Source organism: Chlorocebus sabaeus, chromosome 23 (genome assembly GCF_047675955.1).
Source record: "Chlorocebus sabaeus isolate Y175 chromosome 23, mChlSab1.0.hap1, whole genome shotgun sequence".
Taxonomy (NCBI): Eukaryota; Metazoa; Chordata; class Mammalia; order Primates; family Cercopithecidae; genus Chlorocebus; species Chlorocebus sabaeus.
The window spans coordinates 66360861-66387930 of record NC_132926.1 but is presented as its reverse complement, the minus strand read 5'-3'; the positions used below and the strand labels follow the sequence as shown (position 1 = coordinate 66387930).

Below are 27070 nucleotides of genomic sequence, written 5' to 3'. Positions count from 1 at the left end.
ACAACATCCATCATCAGGAACTAGGATTGAGCCTTAGGAATGAGCTGTTGCAAATGAGAGGGCCCAGGGAAGTTATTTCTGTGACTAGTGGTGTTATCTTCTATGCTGTGAGGTGGTTTTGCCAACCAATGCATTAGGATCTGCAAAATTGAAGGATGAGGGACTGAAGTGGAAAATATCACTGACTTGTGCTGGAAAGGGTTAACCCCAGCAAACAGCCTGTTGAATTCAAGGCAGAACTTAAGAAAGAAAGGAGCAGAGCAGACTAGTGATACTCTTACTCCCTTCTCCACCCAACCCAAGGGGAACAGTGTAACTAAACTTATGCAGACTATTCCCAAATAAGGCAAAATTATCTGGGAGTTGCTAAGCCCCAGAAAAGAGCTACATTAAATGGATTACACCCCCTGCCCTCCAAAATTAAATGAATACAAAGCTGATCCAGCATTTTTTAGTGTAAGGAGCCACAAAACTACACTGAAGGCATCCAGGTCTGAGCCATTCTTCCTCCTAACTGGCTTCAAAGCTGGCACTCCTAGACTCCATTTTCCTACTTTTCTTTTCTTTTCTTTTTTTTTTTTTTTTTTTTTTTTTTGAGACGGAGTCTTGCCCTGTCGCCCAGGCTGGAGTGCAGTGGCGGGATCTCGGCTCACTGCAAGCTCCGCCTCCCGAGTTCACACCATTCTCCTGCCTCAGCCTCCCGAGTAGCTGGGACTACAGGCGCCCGCCACCTCGCCCGGCTAGTTTTTTGTATTTTTTTAGTAGAGACGGGGTTTCACCGTGTTAGCCAGGATGGTCTCGATCTCCTGACCTCGTGATCCGCCCGTCTCAGCCTCCCAAAGTGCTGGGATTACAGGCTTGAGCCACCGCGCCCGGCCCATTTTCCTACTTTTCTAGTTTATGGCCCAACTTTACTTACTTGTTAGAATCATGGCACTGTGCTCTTGCATCCTTCATGCCAACAGCTTCCTCTGCACTCATTCTCATCATTAACAGTTCACACATCTCTTGCTGATCAAGGGGGCTCCTCTTTTTTTCAGTGGCCAACTAGGGGCTGTACTGCACATGGGAACAAGACCTTGCATCTTCCTTTGTCTTTGTCTAAAATCTGTTCCCTAAAAGTTGCGAGGTTTCCAAGGATAGGATTGTGGGTATGTAAAAAGGCATATGTCTCCTCCCCGCCAACCCGTGTTGCAGATTGAATGTGTGTAGGCGATAAAAAATAGGTCTAGTAGCATAGATATGGTAGCTATATGTGAGGCACTAGCTCATTAAATCCTCAAAATAACCTTTCAGGGAGGTATTTATGATCTTTATTTTTAGATGAGGACATTAAGACTCAAAAAAGTTAGATGTCTTGCTTAAGAACATCAATTATAGAGGAAAGAGGTGGAATTCAAATCCAGGTAGTCATTCCTTTTTAGAACTCAGTAATATTTCAGTATATGACTGGGTTTTTAATGACTTAGAAATGGTGTTGGAAGATGTTGGGAGACAGGGAGGCTAGGAGGTATCCACTCAGGGTAGAGGTAGGGAGAATTTTGAAATAATGGAACCAGCTGGGAGTCAGAGGGCTCTTTATTATTATTGGGTATCAACAATTTTCAATAATGCAGTGAATTTTTTTTTCCACATGGTTGGACCACTTCTATCATCTTATTAGGCTGGACCCTGTCATGTCTGTATACGGTGTCGGACACTGGAGCAGTCAGGCTACACCTTGGAAGGGAGCTCAACTGAAACACTGAGAATGGCAGAGCAAAAAGATGGAAAGAACCTGGGATTGTTTTTTCACCTTTTCTTTTTTTTTTTTTTAATTACAAGTTGAGCATTTCTAATTAGAAAATCCAAAATCCAAAACACTTCTGGCCCCAAGCACTTTGGATAAGGGATACTCAATTTGTACGTGGTAAAATATATATAACGGCCGGGCGCAGTGGCTCAAGCTTGTAATCCCAGCACTTTGGGAGGCTGAGGCGGGCGGATCACGAGGTCAGGAGATTGAGACCATCCTGGCTAACCCGGTGAAACCCTGTCTCTACTAAAAAATACAAAAAAAAAAAAAAAAAAAAAAAAACTAGCCAGGAGAGGTGGTGGGCGCCTGTAGTCCCAGCTGCTCGGGAGGCTGAGGCAGGAGAATGGCATGAACCTGGGAGGCGGAGCTTGCAGTGAGCTGAGATCCGGCCACTGCACTCCAGCCTGGGCGACAGAGCGAGACTCTGTCTCAAAAAGAAATATATATATATATATATATATATATATATATATATATATATATATAAACATAAAATCTATTTTAGCCATATTTAAGTGTACAATTCAGTGGTATTAAGTACGTTTCGCAATGTTGTGTATCATCACCATTACCCATCACCACCCCCAAAGAAACTCTTGTACCCATTAAACAATTGCTCCCTATTCCTCCCTCCTCCCAGCCCCTAGTAACCTCTATTCTTTCTGTCTCTGTGAATCTACCTCATATAAGTGGAATCATATAATATTTGTCCTTTTGTACCTGGCTTATTTTACTTAGCATAATGTTTTCAAGGTTCACCCATGTTATAACATGTATCAGAATTTCATTCCTTTTTAGAACTCAGTAATATTTCAGTATATGACTGGGTTTTTAATGACATCTTTGAGCCCCTGTACCTTGGCGAACCTCTTGTTAAGTCAGATAATATTTTTTTCTTACGGTTTAGGCCATGTGGCATGGGGTTTTCCTAAATGATGCATAAGACTCAACTCGGGTTCTTCCCTGTAAAGCTCCAGGGTGGGCCATAAGGCCCCAAAAGTACTCAAAATGAAAGCTCCTCAGCATGGTGCAAAATTTCCCAGATTTCCTGATATGTGTATGCACTTAGATATGTGTGTGTGCACATGCACATATGTACACAACACACAAACACATGACTAAGCCCACCTCTTTACCTGTTTTCATCCTCAGTTTAGCTATTTTGTTACAATTGATAATTTCAACATATATAATAATTCAGTACTTAACATTTTTCTTCATCATAAAAAAATATGGAACTCCAAATTGGGTTAGACATTGTGTCTGGTGCTCTATGAAGTACAAATCGATGCTTCATTTCAAAACACTCTTCCACAATCTTCATTGGAGTTGAAAATAAACAAGTTTAGTCAAAAGTAAAGAATAAAAACATTTATTTTAAAAATACCATTTAGCATCAATTGCCCCAAGTTTGGCAGACATGAAGAGTGGGCAGTTCATGTTTTATTAGTATATAAAATTGGCTTTACAGGAAGCATTATGGCAAAAAAATGAACACTTATTATGAAAACTGAAAAAGAGAAGTGAGTAGTCAGCTACTATCAGAATGCTAAGGCTAAGAAAATGTTGCCATGCAATGAAAACAATCTCCTCCTCTAGTAAGTACTAACAGAATAAGAGGCTTGACTTACTTGCATGCTCCCCATAGAATGCTTTGGTTCATGGCTACGAAGAGGTAACTGCAAAAAGATGTGTGCAGATCCCAGTACTGGTAGGGGATATACAAGTGGGGATAAGAAGAAAGAAATTAAGCAAAATGTCTTTACTCAAGGATCTCTATAAACATTTATTTTTAAGAAAACCTGAGTAAGCATGTATATTTTTTTCTGTGACTTTAAAAGTGTAATGACAGCATTAAAAATCAATTATGCTGTCAATATACAAAAAAGATATTTTCATTATAAGCATATATAAAGCCTTCTGCAACTATTATATATCACTTTGTCAAATCCGAACTTTTTTGCTTGTTCCCTTTTGTGGTTCCTAGTTTTTCACATCCTCATAGAGGACAAAGGCCTTTAGAGATCCATCAATTCAACCCTTTCATTTCACATATAAAGGAGGGTAAATAGTTTGCCCACAGTTACATTCATCTTCAGCGGCAGAGATTGGACTAGAACCAGGTCTCATGATCCTGAAGAGTGCTTTTCTCATTACATGACATGATCCATTCTCCACCCCATCCCTGATCGCAAGTGGATGATGCTCCCTCAATCTCAGATGGGCAGAAGGGCTGTGGTGAACAGAAACAATCCTGTTTGGGGCCTCTCTGGCTTGTTAGAAGCATGGGGCTCTAGAACAGGAGGTAATAAGATACATCTCCTTCTATCCAAAGTCTTTACAAATAACCCATTACACACACACATGCACACAGTTAGGCTACTTTGAAGACCTAAATGAGAAATACTTCCTGAGAAGAGGATTGTGTGTGAGGGTAACTTCTTTAAAGCTTCCATAAGAGAGGTTATTGATTTTAAAAGTGAGTATCTGGCCACTCACACAGTTATACGCCTTTTAGAAGCTCTGCAAAGAAAGCCGTAATTATAGATGATGACTAATATGAAGAGCTTTAAGCCCCAGGGGACGTCTGAACACCACTCCATGAAGTCCCTGACTACCACACTATCAAATGGGCTGTGAAATCGGTGGTAGGAAATACCTCTGAATATGCAGATTTCAGCAGAAAACACATTTGACTGGGTTCTTTTAAAAAGTTCCACCATTCTCACATCTATTTCTGATTTTATATGCATCAACACTCAATATGCTAAATGTTCTATTCTGGCAATTCATATTTCTAGGTGATAGTACCCGAAAGCTTATTGCAACATCCCTGAGAGGCGTCTCAGGAGGAGGTGTGATCAGATCTCCTGGGGCCATTTTTTTTCTGTATCCTTTGAGATCAAAATACAGAGAATAAAAGTGTTGTCACATTTTAAAAAATGTCTGTCATACAAGTTTTTGTTCAATGTTCAGTACGAGGAATACGGATTGAGAATTCCTTTTTCATATCCATGAACTAGGAAAATTGTGAAAGAAAAGCCCTTGCAACTGATAATGTCAAGTTTACCGAAACATAAAAAAGTACCACAATTTTATAGATTGTCCTGGAGAAATTTATCTTTCTTGTGCTCCATGGGTTTCTTTAAGGCTAAGACTCTCTTCTATTTAAACATTTCCTAGAAACTGCTTTGTCAAGTGAAGATTAATCATTTGGTTTACAAAACAGGAGTCAGCCACATGTTATATGTTTCATCTCAGGCAATAAATTGTCTTTGTACCATATTTCTTGTCTCTTTCCATATAGTCTGTTGTGTCTTATACACAGACTCCTGAAAAATTCTTTCTACTTGTGTAGGAAAGCCACGACTTTCTTCCTCTAAGGCATTGATGGTTTGGAGGGCAAAGGGAGTCCTCTCTCGGGGAAGGGGGTTGTTCAGGGGCCGCATGGGTATAACAGAGTTGTATTTATGCTGCCTGTTAACAGAGTTCATTAGGGACGTATAGAACTGGAAATTACACCAGGTATCTCTTAAAAAGTTTTCAGTCAGTAATAAGATTGTCCATGCAGACCCATTTACGGCATCATCTAAATTCTGTAAATGCTGTCTGCCACATGGCATCTCAGCAAAGATTATTCCGGGTTTGATACCAAAGTCATCTTGTAGCAGATTCTGGACTCTGAGGGCTTCATCCGTGTCATCTTCTGCATGCAATATCACAAATTTGAGGAACACCTCTTCTTCAGCTTCTTCTTCAAGCATCTCTTCCACACTTTGAGCTCCCTCCTGCTTTCCTGTTGACCCCTCTGTTATATTGCTGTGCTCAGCAACATTACACAAGGATAGATCTTCAGACTTCTTGGAATCTGACTCATGATATCCTGGACTTGTATCCACACTGTGCCTTTTACCCCAAGAGAGAGAAAGAGGGCAAGAATCTATTTTAGACTTCCCGATACCCATTATAAATATCCAAGGCAGAAGAGGAAAACTTTATGTATTTCTCAGCATTTCTTTTCAATCTAAAAGAAGTAACAAAACAGAAGAATATTATAAATTTAATCAAAACATTTAAAATGGAAAGTTTCATTTAACCTGAAAAGCTCAAAAAGATTATAATAGACAGATCCAACTACATAAATGACAAACAGATAATTGGGAAGCTAAACTACTAGCCTTTTGTAAACTTCACAAGGGCTCTCAGAGGTAGCTGAAGGGTATGTTAAATAAAGGGTCCAATTTAATAGGAGACATTTGGAAAATGTAAATGGCGTTACATTAGCACTACAAACCTCCAGATTGAAATAAATTACGCTGGTATTTTCGTGAGAGGTACCACTCTATCTTTTTACACAGTTTAAATCTAATTTCTCCATTATCAAATTACCATGCAGACTAGAAACACGAAAATCTAAAGAAACTGAATATTCAAATATTAAGCATAAATATATTTCGTATCAAGCACCAACAAAATAGAACACAAATATCCTAACAATGACTGGCAGCATCTCTACTGACTTAACATAAATGGAAAATCCGAAATGTCAAGTGAAATGATGTCCAGGATTCACTGGTTCAGAGCTTTTTTTTGTTTGTCAGGAGTCAGGCATTGTGGTGATGGTGAATCTAATGGAGAATAAATTATAATAAGAGTGTGTGAAAAGTAAGAAATATCTTTTTCCAATAAATTCTGTAGCTACTGAAAAAAATATATTTATTCACCTAGGGAAAAATTAACATCTCAGTTTGGAAGTGAACTCTAGAAACAAAGACTTGAGACTTTCTCCAGTGAAATCAACAAAGAATGATTATAGTCTAGACTTTTTTTTGTTGTTGTTGTTGTTGTTATTTATTTATTTATTTATTTTGAGACAAGGTCTGGCTCTGTTGCCCAGGATGGAGTGCAGTGGTGTGATCTCAACTCATTGCACTGCAACCTCTGCCTCTCAGGCTCAAGCCGTACTCCCATCTCGGCTTCTGGAGTAGCTGCGACTACAGGTACACACCACCACACCTGGCTAATTTTGTTTTTTTGGAGGAGATGGGGTTTCATATGTTGCCCAGGTTGGTCTTGAACTTCTGGGCTCAAGCAATCCTTCCACCTCAGCCTCTCAAAGCTCTGGGATTACAGGTATGAGCTACTGCGCCTGGCCTAGACTCATTCTTTTATTTAAAAAAATTCTAAATTCAGAGTGGAAGAACCACATCAACTGTGAAAGAAAAGTACACCATGTGAATCTAATTTAAATAACTCTTCAGAAAACGTTGGCAATATTCCTAATAAAACCCCCTAAACAGGCAGTTTCAAGGGGAATTCTTTTATCAAAAGACAACAATTAGAATATATAAATACAGGTTTCATATTTTCAAATATGAGCCACAGGCTATATTCCAGAGCATTTTTATTTATTCTTTATGGGCAAAGGCCAGACCTCAAGAAGAAATTATAACATTCATAACAACATAAGTAACATGGCTACATATGCCTAAATAATTCAGGTTTAGAAGAAACTGTTCAACAAAAGTGGTGAAAACTGTCATGGGAACCAAAACCAAGGAAAAAAACATAGAGAATTTCATTCTAATGTATATGAGTAAAAATGTTTGCAGCTGCCTCTGACTAGTGAGGAAACTGCTGACCACTCCCTGTCATTCACTCTGTCTGTACTTTAGGTTCTCGCTCCATGGTACATTGTGCTAGTTACCAAGAGGTATTCTAAGGCATAATAACTCTAAAATGTGACATACATACATCCAAAATAATAAAACCAAATTAATTTGGACTCTCTTCACTGATTAGGATTCACTGCTGACTTTTGTTCCTGCATTATAAAAATTTTTGCTATGCAAAGTTGCAGAAAGAAGTTTCCCCTGAATGAGAAAACAATTGTTAAACCATCCAGAGGCATCTATTTTCTGTCAATTAAAATGATCTACACTTATCATTGAATTCAACACCATTATCTTAGTCACTAGCTGGTACAGACAAGTGCTTTGAAGGAATATAACAGTCATTTATAAAGAATATGAAAAGCTTCTAGGGTAAGATAGTGTGTCAAGGCAGATCACAAAATCTTTTAAAATAAAAACAAAGAATTACAACTTCGACTTATTTTTCTTAAATGCCAGTTAGCAAAAAAAGAGCAAAAGACTTCAGAAATCTATGATGCATTGTTCCAACTTCCAAGCAGTGTCACCCACCTAATCACACCGAGAGAAAAAAGCTAGTGGCAATGTCTATAAAACTTCACTATAACCTTCTAATCTGGAGGGAGGAAGTAAGGAGACTGCCAAGGGAACAAGCTGTGGAAAGCTGTACTGTTCATAACATCACTGTGACTCAGACATGGAGAGATGGTCAGGATTCATTACTGCAGTGTGGTTCCCAGGGCTGGGAGGAAGTGAGAGGACATGACTGTGCTTCACTGTGGGCTGATTAACTTCATCAATAAAAAGGGCTCTATTGGAACAAAGGAAAGGCATGGCATGCTGAAGGAAACCTGAAGTTGGCCAAAGGAATCCTGGAAAGCCTCCTTTAAAGTCCTCCTCCATCAGAACAATGAACACCAGGCTTAAAAAATTGAGGTTTCACCTCCTTGCTTCAGCTAAATGGAAGGAGAGTGAGGGTGCCACTTGGGAGATGCATGTGAGACCACTGTTCATAAAAATTAAAATGTGTATGTATATACATTTTCATTTACTTTTTTTTTAAAAAAAGGTGGTGGTGTGTCTCCATCCATTCTGTTACTTATCCCCATGGTTTCCTGCTAGTGACCACTTTTATCAGTTTCTCCTGCATCTTTCCACTGTTTCTCTATGAACATATATTCTTATTTTTCTTTCCTTTTTTCAAAAATGTCCCAAAATTCAAAATAAGAATATTTTGAAAGAATATTCTTGTTATTCTTTTCAAAAAAAGTATCATTATTCATACATATACATGGCATATAAATGCCAAACAGCAGTGGATAGATAAACATTAGTATACATTGCTTTTTCCCTTTATATCTGCAGGGCTTTCCATAACAGCGCATAGAGAACTTCCTCTTATTTCCAACTACATAATCATGCAGCATGTGGCTATCCCATAATCATTCCCTGTTCTTGGATATATGAGTTGTTTCCAGTCTACTTCTAGGATAAACTATGCTGCAATGGATAATTCTGTACAAAAAGCATTTCATATGTGCGCAAGTTTGTCTATAGAACAATTCCCCCAATGGGATTTCCATTTGGAACAGTGATTCATTTGGTCAAATTGCTCTCCATAGGGCTAAGCTTTTTTTTTAAAAAAAAAAAAAACAACTTATAACTTGATAGAATGACACCCCAACTCTATCCCTTGCCCCAGAAAAGACATAAGACAAAAACTACCAATTACTATTCACCAAAGCCCAACAGAGTGAATCATATCCATCCCCTCAAGAAACAGAAATGTGAAGAAACATAATCAATCCAAATGGTGCCCTTAAACTGAAGTTCTGAAGGGAAGATCTTATCTAAGAAGGAAGGAGAGTCCAGAATGTATCCACTTTACATCTATGCAAAAGAGGACCCCAGTAGAATTCTCTATATTAAACAGAAGAGGAATGAAAGAAAAAAAAAAACATGGCAAATATGCTATGGTAAATATGTAAAATATTACAGGAAATATAAAAGAATATAAAGAAGAATCATAGCATACAAAAACAGATTTAAAATTCCATTTCATGAAGACTATGCACTCTGGAATCAGACTGCCTGAGTGTAAATCCCCTTCCTGCTATAAAATAACTGTGATTTTGTATAAATTAATCAATATAGTTTTGCTTTGATTTCATTATCTGTAAAATAATTATAGTCCCTATCCTTAGGGGTTTATGAAGATCAAAATGGCTTAGAATGGTGCTGGGCACATAGTAAGTACTCAATAAATGTTAGCGGCCATTATTGCTATTAAATACGTAACAAAGAAGCTAAAAAATTTATACAACAAATGTTTACATTTTAGGATGGTGCTACTCAAAGTGTAGTCCATGAACAAGATGCCAGTCTCTGAACTGTTTCTTACCAATGAAGACATAAGCAGATTGTGCCAGGATGTAAATCAACTACATCACTAATTATGCTGTTTAGTTCAGCTGACATTTTTTTTCCTAGCAAGACACTCTCAAAGCAGGAAGCAGCATGGTTTACATTCTGGTGCATGCGTCTTAGATTATCATGGACAAGCACTTTGAGTACCCTTGCTCTCGGAGGTACTAAAAAGAATATGTAATCAATGAAACAAAAATAGCAAAGATGAGATAAATTAACAGAATTAGATAAAAAAGGGAGGCTAGAGACAAATCAAGGATCCAAACACTATTAGGAAAAAATAGAAACTGCAAAGGGGTGCCGTGGGGCTGGAGGGAGCCAAGGGTAGCCGAGAAGGAGTTAAGCAAGGGGAGAAGCCAGGGGAGGATTTTGAGCAGAGGGGTGACATGATCTGACTAGTTTTCATAAGATCACTTTGGTTGCTACATTGCGAATAGAAGGCAGGAAGGGAAGGGTGGAAGCAGGAACACTCGTTAGCAGTCTGTTGCAGAAACCCAATAGTAACATGATGATGACTTGAACCCGGATGGCAGTAGCAAAAGTTGTGAGAAGTGGCTAAATTTGGGGCATATTTTGAAAGTAGAACTGAGAAGATTTGCTGATGATGTTGACTAGGCATTGAATATACAGTCTGTAGTGTAGGAGAAAGGTCCAACGGGGAGATGCATATTTGACCTTTATCTTTGTATAGATAGTATTTGAAAAAGACAATCTAAGATCATGAAAGACTACACAGGATTTTAAGGAGGTGAGTACAGATAGAAAAAGAAAGGCTGAGCCCTATGGCACACCAACATTATGAAGGTGGAGTTATTGTGGTCATTATTATTAAGATTACTATTCCTGCAGTGATTTTTTATTTGTATCATGTTACAAATGATTTTTGGATAGCTGATGATCTGTCTTTATTTTAGATTTATGGCAATTTGTTAGTCACTTCTACCCATTACTGCTATGACAACATGCAATTCATAAACCATTAATAAAACCATTAATAAAAGTAGAGTGTTGGGAAAAAAACAGACAAACAAACTAGAACAGAATGAACCAGCAAAGGAGGCAGAAAAGAACTAGTCAGGAAGGTTGATGGGTTGATGGAAAACCAGAAGAGAGGGTACCCCAGCTGCTAAGGAAAGAAAACAATTCAAGAGAAAGACAGTACTTAATTGACTTCAAATGCTTATGATGGTCAAGTATGGTGACCGATGAATGTAGCAATATTAAAATTGTAACATATTTAAAGTAATTGCACCTGGTACTGAATCCTTCAGCCTTGGGGAGCCTTTTTCTTCCATATCTGAACAGCACCATCTTGTGGCAAATATTTGTAAAATCAAGATTCCTGTGTTCAATTAATAAGTTTTGTTAATGTTTTATTGTTATTAATAAATATTTTGTTGGAAACTCACTCTGCAGCCAAACATGCTAGGTTTTAGAGATGTGAAGCCAGGACAATTAAATAAGACAATTAGGACCCACTGCACAGGTGCTTTATTCAGAGTATCAGGTGCCATGAAAGCACTCAGGAGGGCCATCTGCAGCAGGGAACACTTCACACTTGCAAGACAAAGACAGGTGGACATTTTCTAGGCAGTGGAAACAGCACTTGAAAAAACACTGAGGTACCAGAGGGCAAAGACTATATGTTAGAATCATTTTGCACCAGATATTTATGGCTCAAGTCCACGAAGGAGGAGGTAGAAGAGGAAGGGAAAGAAGTGAGAGCAGGGGAAAGGTAAACTAGATTAAAAAAGGTATTTTTTAATCTAAGACCTAAGGTATTTAGACCTAAGGTATTTTGCTCAGGACTTTGGCTTTCATCATGCTGGCAGACAGATAGCCCCTGGTAGGTGTTAAATACGAATGATCTGGTCTGACTTGATGCAGGTTAAAGTAGTCCTAAAATTGTTGATGATGAATATTACAGATGATATGGTGACCTATGGGACTTTGGGTTGTACCTGTTAGAGAGAAGGTGAGTGCACTTTTGTTTATATGAGAGAGTTGTATTCTATTGGAAGATGGCATACCATTATAGCTATTGCTGTTGTCTGGAAGTTTAGGTTTGCAAAGACACTAGGCTACAGGACTGGAAGATGCTAGACTGGGAGAACAATTAGTTAAGAGGCTGCTACAATTGTATAGGTGAGAAAGCAGAGCCCCAAAGAGATGAAGTGATAGTGGAGACAAAGATATGTAGGAGGTAATGGGGGTGGCAGAGAGGGAAGAGTCAGGGATGCCTTCCAAGCTTGTGCCTTGTGTAACTTGGTGGATGGTGGTGCCATTCACTGAGAAAAGCAATATAATCAGGATGAAGTGGGTTGGGGATGACCAAGTAATCCAGTCTGGGACCTATGAAGCTTGCGTGCCCATGGCCTCCAAGAGTTGTCCAGTAGGCACTTGGACATGTAGGTCTGGGGCATAAAAGAGCATTTTGGATTGGGGATACAAGTTAGGTGTTTGCTTAAATCATGTGAGTAACTGAGAATAGGTAGTGAAAAGAGAGGAGACAGAGCTAAAGACAGAATCAATGACTGAAGAGCATATGCAGGGTGAGGGGCCCATAATGAAGCAGGAGTGGCCCAGGAGTAGCAGGAAAATCAGACACAGAATGGGATCTGAAAGCCAAGGGAGGAGAGGGCTTCAGCAGTGGTCAGCACCCATGGCTGCCAAGAAGTCAGCATCCACTGCATTTAGCACCTTGACATTCAGAGGAAAAGGTTGGCTGAGAGGGAAAAGAAAGGCCAATACTCACACAACTAAATGCAGGGTCAGGAGAGGCTTTCATTAAGAGAAGAAATACTTGGAATGCTTACAAACTGAAGGGAATTTGCTAGTAAAGAGAAAGAGGGTGAAATACATGTGTAGAAGCTTCTTAGAATTAAGGTCTTATCCTCTTGGGCACCGGGTAAGCTCTGTCTCTCCACCACTGCTTCTTTTCTGAAGAGGAATAGGATACTTAACTCTTGAGTGTGCTGGGTCACAGGATAATGTCTGTGATGAATATTACAGATGATACAGTGACCTATGGGACTTCAGGTTGTACCTTTTAGAGAGAGGGTGAGTCCACTTCTGTTTATATGAAGGAGAGTTGCATTATAATGGGAGGTAGCATACCATTACAGCTATTGCTGTTGTCTAGAAGTTTAGGTCTGAAAAGAAGGGTGTCCATGACGTTAATTAGCCAAAGGGGTGTTCTGTGCATCTGCTGCAGTATCTACTAGAGATTTGTTCATCCAAAATTTATTCCTGTCTCTTTTTACTGTATCTTCCTGTACTTTATGTACCACAAGTACTAAAAACTTTTATCTCCCAGACTCCCTCGATGCTAGGTTTCCTAAATGTGATTTAAGTTCACCAATCGGATGTACTTACATGTCTGAGTTAAATATGCCAGGAGGTAGAACATGAAGCACCTGTTTTGCTGGCTACGATTCTGGTAGAGTTGGTGTAATTAAGGAGCTGGCTGCTTCCTGATTTGGCAGGAGGCTTCTGAGTGTGCCAAAAGCCCCAGGCGAGTAGACAAGTCTGTTATGTGGCTTTGAGAGGTGTTTCTAGAAACCCAACCTAAAGTGCAGTTCTTCAACTTTCCCAGTAATACTGTACATCTTGTAATATCTCATAATACATACCTTTCTACTTAAATTAGCTAGAGTAGATTCTGTTGTTCACAACTAAACTGTGATTGATACAACATCCAAAACACACTCTACCACCTGCTTCTGTAAATAAATTTTTATTGGAAGGCAGACATGTCCCTTCACTGATGTATGTGTCTGTGGCTTACGTCATATTACAAAGGCAGAGTTGAGTATTGCAACAGAAATCATATAGCCCATAAAGCCTACAATATTTACTCCCTGGCCCTTTACTAAAAGTTTGCTGATCCCTCAACTACAGCACGGGAGTGTGCCAAGCTCTGCCGAGCTGTCAGGACACAATAGAACAGATCTGTGCCAGCCAGATGAGAAACATGTAGACTATTCTTAGACTTCTTAGACACTGGAAATATTAAAAAATCGCATCTAGGGTAATAAGTATTTTCAGGAACAGAATGAGTAGAATTTGAGTCCATCTTGATCTTAGATTGAAATAACATTCTTGAGAATCAGCTGTCATTTGTTTTCTTTCTTTGGGGGATTGCAGAGAATCAATAAGGATGGCAAAGGCCCAGCCTAAATAAAAGGATTATCAAATATCAAATATTACCTACTGGCATTTATTTACAGTTAGAGTAAGCCAGTACCTATACTTTTCATTCTTAGCTATTAGAGCTTGCATTAGAAAGGTTAGAGTTACGGGATCTATCAAAGCCTAGCACTCTGTATCTTTCCTTCATGGCACTAATCACAATTAATTATTTATGTGTATGGTTAGCTGCTTAGTTTCTCATCTTTCCCTCTATACTGTAAACTCGATCAGAACAAGGATCAACTTGTCTTATTCATCACTGTATTCCCAGAGCCTAGCATATAGTTAACATTCAAGAAATGCTTTTTGAATGAATAAATTAATTAGACAGCTCCAAAGATATGACAGAATTCTGTAGCTTTAGAGAGACAGCCAGATAGCTTTTGATCATTCCTATTATATAAATCATTGACTCAACCAGAATAGAAAGTAACCAATCAAAATATATTTTGTTGGATTTTCAAAATGATCAATTATGCTACATCTTTTAAAAAAACTATGTGAATATAGGGTCTGGTGCAGTTGTTCATGCCTGTAATTCCAATACTTTGAGAAGTCGAGGTGGGAGGATCACTTATGGCCAGGAGTTTGAGACCAGCCTGGGCAACATAGCAAGACCCCATGACTACAAAAAACATTTAATAAATAAATTTAAAAAGCATGAAGATCACTTGAGCACAGGTGTTTGGGGCTTCAGTGAGGCATGATTGCACCACTGCACTCCAGTCTAGGCAACAGAGCAAGGCACTGTCTCAAAAAAAAAGAAAAAGTTATGTTAATATAAATATGACATATACATTATACATAATATGGAAAACGGAAAAGATTACAAAGTAGACAAAAGGACCATTATCTATCAAGAAATGAAATATGAAAACTTTCCATAGTGCTTCCCATACCTGGATTCAGAAATTTCTGTACAAGTTGGTTGTCTTATTGACAGAAAGCAATATTAATGTACATTTTCTAAATTGCTTTAGTTTGGTTTTTGTTTTAACGAGGGAAATCCTTTCAGGGGATACATTGTATTAAAAACTCAAGTTCACTTTCTTTATTACCCATCCATATCCTATCTATTAGCTACAGATTTATACAGATGTCTCAGCTGCTGACAATCAGTTTTCTTTAAGATATTTCAGGTTCTTCTGTTTCCACTTTTGCTCTCCTGCTTTTACTTGCATGTCATACTTGTTTTATATCTTTCCCTTTAGAACCATCATCTTATCTTTCTCTTCCAAAGATATAGGCTACAATGGAAAGAGGAAAAAACTCCTATGAAAAGTTATTTAACTCTCTATTATGGCTTTAAAGTCATGAAAGATATTTCCCAAGATCCATTTAACTATATCATCATGTCTCTGTCTCTCTCGCATCTCCTCCTTCTCAGTCTCCTTTACTAAATGCTCTTTCTTGGCCTGTTTCTCAAATATCAAAATGTGGCTATTTGAAGCTTCCACTTCTAGTACTGGTGGACTAGGTAATTTGGATCAATGCTACTGCTGAGGATAACTAGAGAAGCTAGACAAAACAGAAAAAAAAAATAGGCTTGAAGCATCAGAGAACTACTGACATAGTGAAGAATTATGGAACACAAATCCAGAAGATAGAAACCCAGAGACAACTTTCCCCCTAGAGTATTTTTCAAGTCCAGAAGAAGAAAGCTGGTGCTGTGCTTTTTGACAGCCCTTCATGGCTAACGAGACAAAAGTGTGATTCCAGTCACGTGCTTTGGGTTGGGACCCTGAAGGCTACACCTAGGTGTAAGGGTGATCTAAAAACAGACTGATCCTGCCAGGAATTGAAGCATTCTTTTTAATAACCCCCATCACTGAAATCAGATTAAAGTGATCAAAGATTGTTACTGCTGCCAGGAACCTGGCAGAAGCAAAAATTAAATCCTCTCTGGAAGAAGATAAGAAAACCAGCAAACGCAGCTGACAATAGAAATTCTATGTAGATTTCAAATTTTTATTAATAACTATGATTGCACAAGGGGAGGAAAGATTGAGAATTTTGTCAGATAACTACAAACTTAAAAAGGCATGGCAGGTAAGAAAAAAAAATCTAAAATTGAAAAATATAGTCATTGAAATTAAGAATTGAGTGGGTGGATTTATCGTTAGATTAGGTCAGCAGAAGAAGGAACTCACGAACTAGAAAACAAGCTAGAAAAAACCCTTCGGAATAAGGCAGAGAGAAAAAAAAAAAAAGAATGTAAAATACAAGAAAGCAGGTAAAAAGCAGGTAAAACTACACAATTAGAAGGTATAACAAATATGTAAATTGGAGTCCCAAATGAAAAGAGAGAGAATTAAACCAAAGCAGTAATTTAAGAGATAATGTGAAGACTCTGCAATATTAAAGAAAGACATCAAATCACACATTTTTTAAAGTCCTATGAAACTCAAGGAAAATAAAAAGAAAACCACATCTAGCTTCAACACAGTGAAACTGCTAAGAGCCAATAGCAAAGAAAAAAGTCTTAAAAATAGCAACAGAAAATAGATTACCTTAAAAGATGCAACAATAAGAATGCTTCTCAAGGGAAATAATGATAGCTTTAACATGCCGAAATAGCTGCTAATCTACAGTCACATACACAGTGAAAGAAAGCACAAATAACCAATGTCAGAAATGAAAATGGGATCTCAGTGATGATCTTGCAGACCCTAAAATGTAATAAAAAGATTATGACCAAGCATATATAAACAAAAGTGAGAACTGAAATGAAATAAACACATTCCTAGAAATACACAACTTCTCAAAACAGACACAGAAGAAATAACCTGAATTCAATTATTTTTTTTCTTCAACTTTTAACTTCAGAGGTACATTTACAGGATATGCAGGATTACTACATACGTAAATGTGTGCCATGATGGTTTGCTGCACAGATCATCATATCACCTAGGTATTAAGCCCAGCACCCACTAGCTATTCTTCCTAATTCTCTCTCTCAATTATTATTAAAGATATAAATTCATAATTGGAAATCTCCCCAAAAAGAAAACTCAAGGTTCAAATGGTAGCCAGGGAAGTCTATCAAATATGTAAAGAAAAAAATAATAAAACTAGAAGATTAAAAAAGAAGAAACATTCCCCAACTCATGTTTATGAGGCCAGCATAATCATGACACCAAGGACTGATGTGAATATTACAAAAAGGAAAATTATAGATCAAGCTAACTCATGATTACTTCAAAAATCATAAACAAAATATTGGAAAAATGGATCCTTTTTATAAAAAGGATAATACATCACAACCAAGTTGGGTTTATTTTAGGGATGCAAGGTTGATCTGACAGGTAAAAATTGATCAATGTGGCTGGGTGTGGTGGCTCATGCCTGTAATCCCAGCACTTTGGGAGGCCAAGATGGGCAGATCATTTTAAGGCCAGGAGTTTAAGACCAACCTGACCAACATGGCAAAACTCCATCTTTACTAAAAATACAAAAATTAGCCAGGTGTGGTGCCACACACCTGTAATCCCAGCTACTCAGGTGGGTGAGGCAGGAGAATTGCTTGAACCCAGGAGGCAGAGGTTGCAGTGAACTGAGATCCTATCACTGCACTCCAGCCTGGGTGACAGAATGAGATCCTGTGTCAAAAACAAACAAACAAACAAACAAACAAACAAAAAAAAAAACAAAAAAAAATGTAACTAATCACATTGACAATTAAAAATAAAAATCTTTTGATAAAATTTAACATCCATTCATTATACAAACTCTTAGCAAACTGGAAATAAAAGGGTCTTCTATCATCTGAAAGTTTAAAAAATTACCAGAACTACTAAAAGATAAGCAAGTTTAGCAAGAACATGGATATAATAAGGTCAACATAAACAATTCGATTGTATTTTTGAATACCAATAACAAAGATAAAAGATACAATTTTAAAAAATGTCATTTTTCAATAGATCAAAAAATATTAAATACTTGGGCATACATCTAACCAAAAAAAGGGGCAAGATTTCCACGCAGAAATATTAGTGAGATAAAATATAAAAGGAAAATACTAAATAAATGCACATATATATCATGTTTATTATTTGAAATATTCAATATAGTAAAGATGCCAATTCTCTCTAAATTGATATATAGACTCAATGCAATACCAATCAAAATCTCAACAAGACTTTTTTAAGTTGAGTTTTACAGGTTCAATTCCAGAATTTCTATGGAAATATAAAGGGTAAGAATAGTCAATACACTTGGAAGAATAAGTTGGGAGGACTTACTCTATCGGGCATCAACACTTACTATAAAGTTACAATAATGAAGACAATGTAATACGGCAAAATGTTAGACAAATTGCTAATAGAATGGGATAAGGAGCTCTGAAACAGATTCACACATATATGGACACTTGATGTACAACAAAAGAGGTACTGCAGAGTCGCGGGGAAAAGAAAAAATCTTTGGAAAAAATGACTGTAGGTCAGAAAATGGTTACATGGGTGATTATTTATTTATTCAACTATATACTTTGCTCTATGCACTTTTGTGTTCTATGTTATTACTATATAAAAACATTTTTCAAAAATGTGAGTATCACGCTTGGTCCTTTTCTCTTCTGCCAGGATACTCAGCCTTCTCAGCTCTGTAACTTCATCCATGCCTGAAATGTGTTTCCTCTGACTAAAATGACCTTTGTAACATTATCTACTTACTTATTTTTTTAAAAGTGATCAAATTAAAATATATTACAATACTTACAGTATGATCCCAATTCTGTGTTAAAATTACACTGAATATGTGCATCTTTGCATATGCTTGCTTAAAAGTGTGTGTATGTATACATACATATTCACACACACCCAAACACACATATGGTTGTGTGCTTTCCTATGCAATACCAATCCATGAGAGCACTGTTTGTCTTAGATGTCTTTTTATAATTTTAAATAAACAAATGTATGTAAGCATGTGTGTTTAAATACCAAATAGCAGAGTTATACATTTTTTGCTAGTAGATCAGTCAGCTTAGGAGACTAAGTTCTGTCACTGGCTCTTAGCCAAGAAATACAAAATTATTCAACTTACTAAGTTTTCCTCAGTCTGAATGGCAGCTTGACAAGGTGTTTATACTGTGTGCCAAAATGTTGTTTTCTAGCAAACAGTTTTCATGCTTAACGTCTACATAAAAGTGACAGTGGCTAGACCTGTTAGAAAAAAAATATATGATAGATGTTTTGGCTAAAAGTACTTTCAGGAAATGACCACAGAAAAAAGAGGATACAAAAGCAGGCAATTAGGAATTGGTGAAAGCTTTTGGCATTAAGAAGGTACCATAAATACCCTTGCAGCCTGGGAGAAGGAGGACTGACTCACAATTGGATAAACTGAAATAAATGATGGCTAAAGGCATATCATGACTTTAGGAGATTTTTTTAGGAGACAAGCTCATCCCCATCTGAGATGACAGATACAGACTCAATTCAGTCTGTGACTTGTTTCCAAACAGCACTCCCTTCTCTAGGTTTGTAGCACCCCTGACTCTGCACACGGCTCTGACATGATTCCAAGGGAGACTGGGCCACAAGAACTAATATAAGTGATAGATATCAAACTGTGCTTGGTACAGTCATTCCCTCTGTTGACCAGAGTTTGCTTACTGGGTCAAGCTAATAGTACCTGGGCCATAATAGGCATTCAATAAGTATAGGGTAAATGGACAGATGGACAGACAGATGGATCAACCAATCAATCAGTCAATCAATCTTTCCTCTTCAATCTTCTCTGCCTCGGTCAATGATACTAATATCCTCTCTACCTATGAAGACAGAAACCTAGAAATTATTCTCATATTCTTTCACCCATTCAAACAAACCCTCCCCACAACTCCACTCACTAAACTTTAGGTCCTGCTAATAACTCTGTCTCCTAAACATATCTGTCTCTTTTCTCATTCTCTCCATTCCCTGCCTATGCTTTAGTTCAAGACCTATATTATTCCTCCTTAGAGGATTACAGATTCCCATAATATTCAACTAGTTTCATTGCCTCCAGTCTCTTTCCTCTTTACATCATTTCTAGATAGATCTTTCTGCAATGGAAAACTGATCCTGTTTTTCTCTTGCTTAAAGATCCCTTTGATAATACGCTAATGCCTTCAAGAAAAACTCTATATTATGAGAATAACATTCTAGGCCCTCTATGATCCAATCTCTCCTTTTATCCATAACATTTGCTCCTACCATGTTACTCTTGAGACTTCTAATATCCACCTCTTTACAGTTTCCCCAAATGTCATGTCTTACCTCCATGTTCCATCTTAGAATATACCCTTCCCCAACCATCTACATGAATAGCTCCTTTTTATGATTCAAGACACTACTCAAGGATTGCATTTCCTTTTATCTCCAAGTTAAATTAAGTACTCATCCTCTGTATATCCATAATATCTGGTTCACATCTCTTATAATATGTATTGCACAGCACTCTTAATTTGTCTTACTTGCTGACCTGGAAGGTAGCTTGCGCCTCATTTCCCCAGACTTCTCCATTATGGTAAATGGCATTATCATTTGTCCTGTTCTGACCCAAAACCTGGGGTATCCTTGACGCCTTCCTCTTACTCTCCTATTCCTACACTTCCAAGTGATCACCAAGTCCTGTGTATCTAACGGTAACAGACAATCTCAAATCATTTCAAGTTTCCTCTCTACCACATTTTCATTCTAGATCAATGTCTCTACCCTGGTCTTCTGCATTGCCTCCTAATTGGTCCCCTACTCTCAGTCAGTCTAATCTATTCTCCACTCAACAGCAAGGATGATCTTTCAAAACATCTGATTTGACTTACTCCCATTTATAACCTGCATTGGCTTCCTACTGTGCTTGATATAAAAATTTCTTAATATGACAAATAATACCCTGCATAGCCTGACTACTTCAGCTCCAACCCCATCTCATGCTTTTCTCCACTTTGTTCCTCCGGCTCCCTGCACATGGGTCTTCATGGGTCTGTGAGAGTTGTCAGAATCAAAATCGAGTCACTAGTGTTAAAAAACCAGACAATCAGAGCCAGGGAAGGCCATGAAGGAAAGGTTCTTATACATATATGCCTAGTAACCAGAATTATCAAAAAAAAGTCTCCACAAAAACCAGAACCTTGCACAAATGCCATCACAGTCCTATACAAAAAGTACTTCCGCGAGAACATCTGCCCAGCAACTTCCTGTCCAGCTTCAGACTGGTGCCACCCTTGTTATTTATCCACAAGCCAAAAATAATTATCTCAAAACAATTATGTAAACCTCCTCATTTTTACTTTGAAAATTTTTGTCTGCCTTTACTTCCCTGAGTACACACAATTTACTATGGAACACATATTGCCACTGCAATGCCCATTTCTGAATAAATATTACTTTCTTTTAGAGAGCCTCTCTCTCTGTTATCTAGGTTGACAGACCTTTTTGTCAGTTTCTCACACTGGCTTAGCTTTCTCTTGGCATGAAATCTATGGAGATATTTTCTTGCAAATTTGAAGTGTGAGTTAGATGACTATATTTTATTATCAGAAGAGATCTTGTACATAGTGTCATAAGCTAGTTAAAATTCCACTGGAGGTAAAAATCAAAATATCCCAAAACTAGAGAATATTAACTATGTCACATTATTCATATGACTGAATCCTATTAAACCATTAAAAATGTTTAGAATGTTATAATTTTAATGACATGAGAAAATGCTTCTCATGACACGAAAATGAAATGTAATTAAAGCAAAAAGAACTGACTATAAGATAGTATACAGAATATGATTTCAGCTTTGTTAAACAAAATGCAGTACAGTCATCTCTTGGTATACTTAAGGTTAAAGAAAACTGATTCTAGGAGTTCCAGGACCCCTGAATATACCAAAATCCAAGAATATTCAAGTCTCACAGTCAGCCTGCACAGCCTGCCTATACAAAAAGTAACCTCTCCATATGTGCGGCTTTTGAATCCTGGAATACTGCATTTTTGATCCATGTTTTGTTCGAGAAAATCCACATATGAGGGGACCCACATAATACAAACCTGTGTTGTTCATGGGCCAAGTGAATACCAAAAAAGTAACATTGATACTCTGTGAATGGTATACGCATAAGAATATATAAATGTGTGTGTATATATGTATTCTTTCACGTATGTATATGTGAAGAACTCACATATGTTCTTCACATGTACATATATAGACACATGTTCACTTTTTCAATGATCATACAATCTGAAAAAAGTTTTTTAGTAAATAAAAATTCATTTTCTAGGCTTTATATTTTTATAAATATCAATTATGTCAGTAATTGTCAACAATTATGTCAATTATGTCGACTTGATTTCCATCTAAATAGTATCTCCCTTATACATATATATCTTTTCCAATGCCTTTGGTAAGTGTCTACCTTACAAGCTCTATCTGTACATTCCAAATGAGTTTAGCCTATCTCCAGGTGTAGCTCTATTTCATCTGTTTTTTATTCATATGCAAATATTCCAAGAGCTTGGGTTTGCTAACTCTAAACCAAATAGGGCTTCTCTAATACTCTTCTTAAGTACCAGAAGACAGAACATTCATCTTCATAGTATCTAAAACAGGTCCTTGAGCAAGTCAATGTTTAAAAAATGCTTCTATCTGATCTTTACCTGGGCACTGCTTTTTCATCTTGTGGACCCTATCTCTTCACTCAGTTGCTAGGAAGCTCCAGATTAATGAGCGCTCTGGCCAACAGACAGAAGCTTATGGCAGGTGTTTTGATGCTATTAATAACTTCACTCCTAGCTTCCGCTTAACCCTCCTACTCTTCTCTTTGTTCCATATTCCAAATCTACTTATTTTATTTAATCTTATATTGGAAATATTTAAGTATCTTAAATCCTAATTCTAAAATGAGAAGGAATTGTCTTCTTTTCCTTTAAAAGAAGGGGCAATAGTACCTGTGCTACTGATAACAGAACCAGTTCCTAGGGATTAAAATGAGAAATAAGGATTATAAATTAAACAATCTTTTAGTTGCTACACCTCTTCACAAAGATGAAAATATTGTTTTTCATTTCTACATAGTCCTCAAGAGAGAACTGGAGTCAGGTGCAGTGGTATGTGCCTCTAGTCCCAGCTATTTGGAAAGTTGAGGTGGGAAGATTGCTTGAGCCCATGAGTTTAAGGCCTGCCTGGGCAACACAGCAAGACCTTGTCTAAAAAAAAAAAAAAAAAAGAGTTGAATGTATATAATATCTTATAAAATCTTGACAACTCTGATATTGGCTTAGTCACTGCAGAACTTAGAAACTTGTATATTCTTCTCTGAACAAGAGTCTTTATTTTTCTTCTTCCCATAAACTATCTGTTGCTGGTACCATTCAAAGAGTCTCCAAATGTTAGATTATTGCTTCCTATTTCCCATTGCCCCTATTGGTGGGGGTGAGGGGGTAACTGACCCCCACCAAATATTCCTTTTAGTGAACTGGATATTTTTCTTCCATTTTCTGTATCTAAAAATGAAAACTGATGTTAAAGGGCAAATCTCCAAATCGGGAAGAGATTTTATAAAAACACAGAATTTAAAGGCAAACTGTCTATCTTATCAAAATTAGGCTAAAAAGAAAAATGGTTGTGCATTTTTAATATTAGAGAACTCAAGCAACCAACAATGTTTTAAAGGTGCCATAAGCTTCATGGAATACTAGAGAGTAGCATTCAGTATTTAATAACAACCTACCGCACAAGTCCAGCAGCAAAACAGATCTTGCTGCAATAGCACAGTAACCTTTGAGGCAGCATGCTAACAGAGAAGTGAGGGAGTACAGTGTGCAATGGTCTAGCAGAGACCCGCTGCAGGCAAAGGCAACAGCAGCACAATCAGTGTTACTACAGTAGAGTGGGTGAGAGGGAAATCAGAAGATGAGTTCAGAGAAGTAGTCAGGGACTAGATCATACAGGGCTTTAAAGCCATTGTAAGTCTGTTTGTGTGTGTGTGTGTGTGTGTGTGTGTTTTGTTTGTGTTTTTTTGTTGTTGTTTTTTGTGATTCTGATGAGAAGGTTTTGAAGGGAAATGAAAGTTCTGAGTATGTATGACAAAAATCACTGCTGTTTGGAAAAGACTATAGAGGAGGAAGGGCAGAGGCAGAGACTTCTCAATCATGTAGGTAGGACTGTGGCTTAGCTTACAGAGAGAGAGGTGGGCAGATTTGGGATCTTTTGTTTCAAGATAGAGTGAACAGAATTTGCTGGATGCTTGGATGCGGGGTCTGACCTAAAAAGAGAAGTCAAGAGTAATTTCCTAGAATTCCGGCCTACTTGAATGGCAGTAACTGAGGCTGTTTATTGAGATAAGGGGAGGGAGCTGAGGGGAAACAGAGGGAGAACTTGGTGAGTGTGGCATCAGTAGTTCTGTCTGTCCATACTAAATTTAAATGCCTATCAGACTTCCAAATGGAAATGCTGAGTAACCAGCTGGACATACACATCTGGAGCTCAGAAGAGCAGTAAAGCTAGAAACAAAATTTTGGAAGTCATTAGCTGATAGATGTTATTTATAGCCAAGGAATATGCCTTGGGATAGAAATTGTCCTGGGAGAAAGTATGGCTAGAAAAATATGGCCAAGAAATGAATTTTGTGGCATACTAAGATTTAGTGGTGGGGAAGCCTGGAGACACAAAGAAGCAGAATGAAATGCAGGAGAATGTGGTGACCCGGAAGCCAAGTGAAGAAAAAAGAATATTAGTGCAGAACATTAGTGAAGAAGAAAGAATACTAAGGAGGAGGGAGTGATCAAATGCTACTGAGGGGTCGGGAAAGATAAGAACTGTGCACAGATATGGGATTTCACAAGACAGCCATTGGCAATGTCAGGTCCATGTAGGGGGTAATGGGGACAAAAAGCCTCAGATGAGAGGGGGTAGGAAGAAACAGGGGAAATGAAAATGGAGACTTAGAGGTAAATCTTTCAAAGACGATTTTTGTTTGTTTGTTATAAAAAGAAGCAAAGTAGTGGAGTGGGACCTAGAATGGGATGTGTGGTCTAGGGGGATTAAAGACAAAAGATTTAACAGCAGATATTTGTTAAATGAATACATTTTAAGAATATCATAAGGAACAAATGACTCAACAGATAGGTAGGTGTGCATGATTCAACAGTGTAAACATGGTTTGTACTTCAAGTTCCATACAGTAAGACGTACACGTCACATTTACTTTGCTTCAAATGCAGGTGTCAGTATCCTATATCTGCTTATCTATTTTCTGACTTGAATGAAATATAAAATGGAGTGGCTTAACTCCATTGATAACCAACCTACTACTTCAAAATATTAAAATGTAAGGATTGATGGGCTGATAGGTGCAGCAAACCACCATGGCACACGTTTATCTATGTAACAAACCTGCACAAGTATCCCAGAACATAAAATGAAATTAAATAATAAAAAAATAGAAATACAGATTCTGGAAATCAAGCTTACCAAATTAAACTTTCAGAGGTAGGGGGGATGCATTTTAAACAAAAGTACCAAATGCGTCTTTCCATCAGGCTTGTTTGAAAAACACCAATCTAAGGAATACTAAACACGTGGAGAAGGACAAGTTCTTCTCCTTTGTAGACGTGCAATGCGGGTTCAGGGGATAACACTTCAACTCTATACAGTGGTGTATTTTTACCTCCAGATCATATAGCCTTTCTCACTCTTGCTTTCCAAAATTAAAAGGATAAATTAAAAAAATAATGTGAGAATATTTTAAAAGACTTTCTTTTTTAAAAAAAAGTTTACTACCATGGAAAGCTGGTGAGGTCCTAATATACTGAAAAATAGCTCACAGCTGCCAGTCAAACTATTTTTATCCAAATTAGCTTTGGACAAAAAGCCAAGTAGGAAAAACCCACGCCAAAACCTCCAGCACTGGTTCAGTGTGCCTGGCAGGGGCTCATCCAGAGCCTTTAGAGCATTTAAGACTCTGGGCTATTTGCTTATGGTTCTGAGGTGTCTTTTCGAAAATGGGTTTTCTAGTCAAAATGAAACAAAAAGGCAGACAGCTGTGTGGATTTTCCCTTCAGAGTAACCCAAGAAACGGAAAGGCCTGCCTGCTCGCCCGCCCCCACTGGGGACAGCAGCGCCAGCACCCGCGCCGTCCGGTAGGGTGGGCTGGGGAGGTAGCGCAGGCGGCCTGGCCCCCAGCCCACCCCGCGCCCTCGGCAGCGGCCCCCGCCAGAGTGCCCGGTACTTGCCTGCAGGCGAGCGCCGCCACGGTTAGCCCGTGGCTTTTCTGTCTTCCTTTCTGGTCCAGAGAGCGCCCCAGGCGGTGGGCGTCTTGCCCCGGGCGTCGAGAGGCTGGGGCCGCCCCCTACACGGCGGGCCGCAACCCAGTCCTTGCGACCACAGCAGCCTGCTCCCCGCCGCGCTTGCAGAGTCGGGACGCGCGTGAGTCGCGGGCAGCAGAGACCCCACGCCTTTGGAGACGCGCTGCCTCAGCCCTTGGAGGTCGCCTCTCGCCAGGCCTGACTGCTGTTGACGCCCGCCCTGCCGCTCCCGAAAGGCCACTCTCGGCCGGCCGGCCGGGGGGCTGCGTTGCCGCAGCGGGCCCCACCCGGGATGTGGCGCTCCGGGCCGGGGCGGTCCAGCTGCGAGTCAGGGGTTAATGTGGCGGGATAACTCTCGGCAGAAGGAAGGAGCTCGCAAAGAAGGGTGGAGGAGGGGAAACCGCAATGGGGAACTGTCACCGAGGCTAGTGGACTCTCCCTGCCCTTTTCTTCTTTTTTGGCATGTACCCCAAAAACCAGACTTCGAGGCCCAGAAAAATCTAGAAAGGAATTCCACCATGTTTGCTCCTTACAGACCAAACCCTAGACCCTTCAGAGGTACAGGGACTCTCCTGGTTCCCTAAGATAGTCTCGACATTTCCTGTCCCTTTGCAGCTGTCTCACTTGACTACTGCAGCCAAACATACCCCTGACTAGGGTGTGCAGCACAACCGCCCCTGCCCCCAAAAACTCCCTGAGAAAGATCCCTTTTCTCAGGTTCGTTC

General features: G+C 38.6%; 1 protein-coding gene across 1 annotated transcript; it reads right to left on the bottom strand.

Moving 5' to 3' along the window:
* Positions 1–3151: 3151 nt before the first annotated feature.
* On the bottom strand, positions 3152–27068 carry TICAM2 (TIR domain containing adaptor molecule 2). Its single transcript, XM_008014184.3, has 2 exons — positions 26274–27068; positions 3152–5819 (listed from the first exon to the last, which is right to left on the bottom strand). The coding sequence occupies exon 2, from the start codon at positions 5758–5760 to the stop codon at positions 5053–5055; it is 708 nt and encodes a 235-aa protein (XP_008012375.2). The 5' UTR covers positions 5761–5819; positions 26274–27068; the 3' UTR covers positions 3152–5052.
* Between the last annotated feature and the right edge of the window lie 2 nt (positions 27069–27070).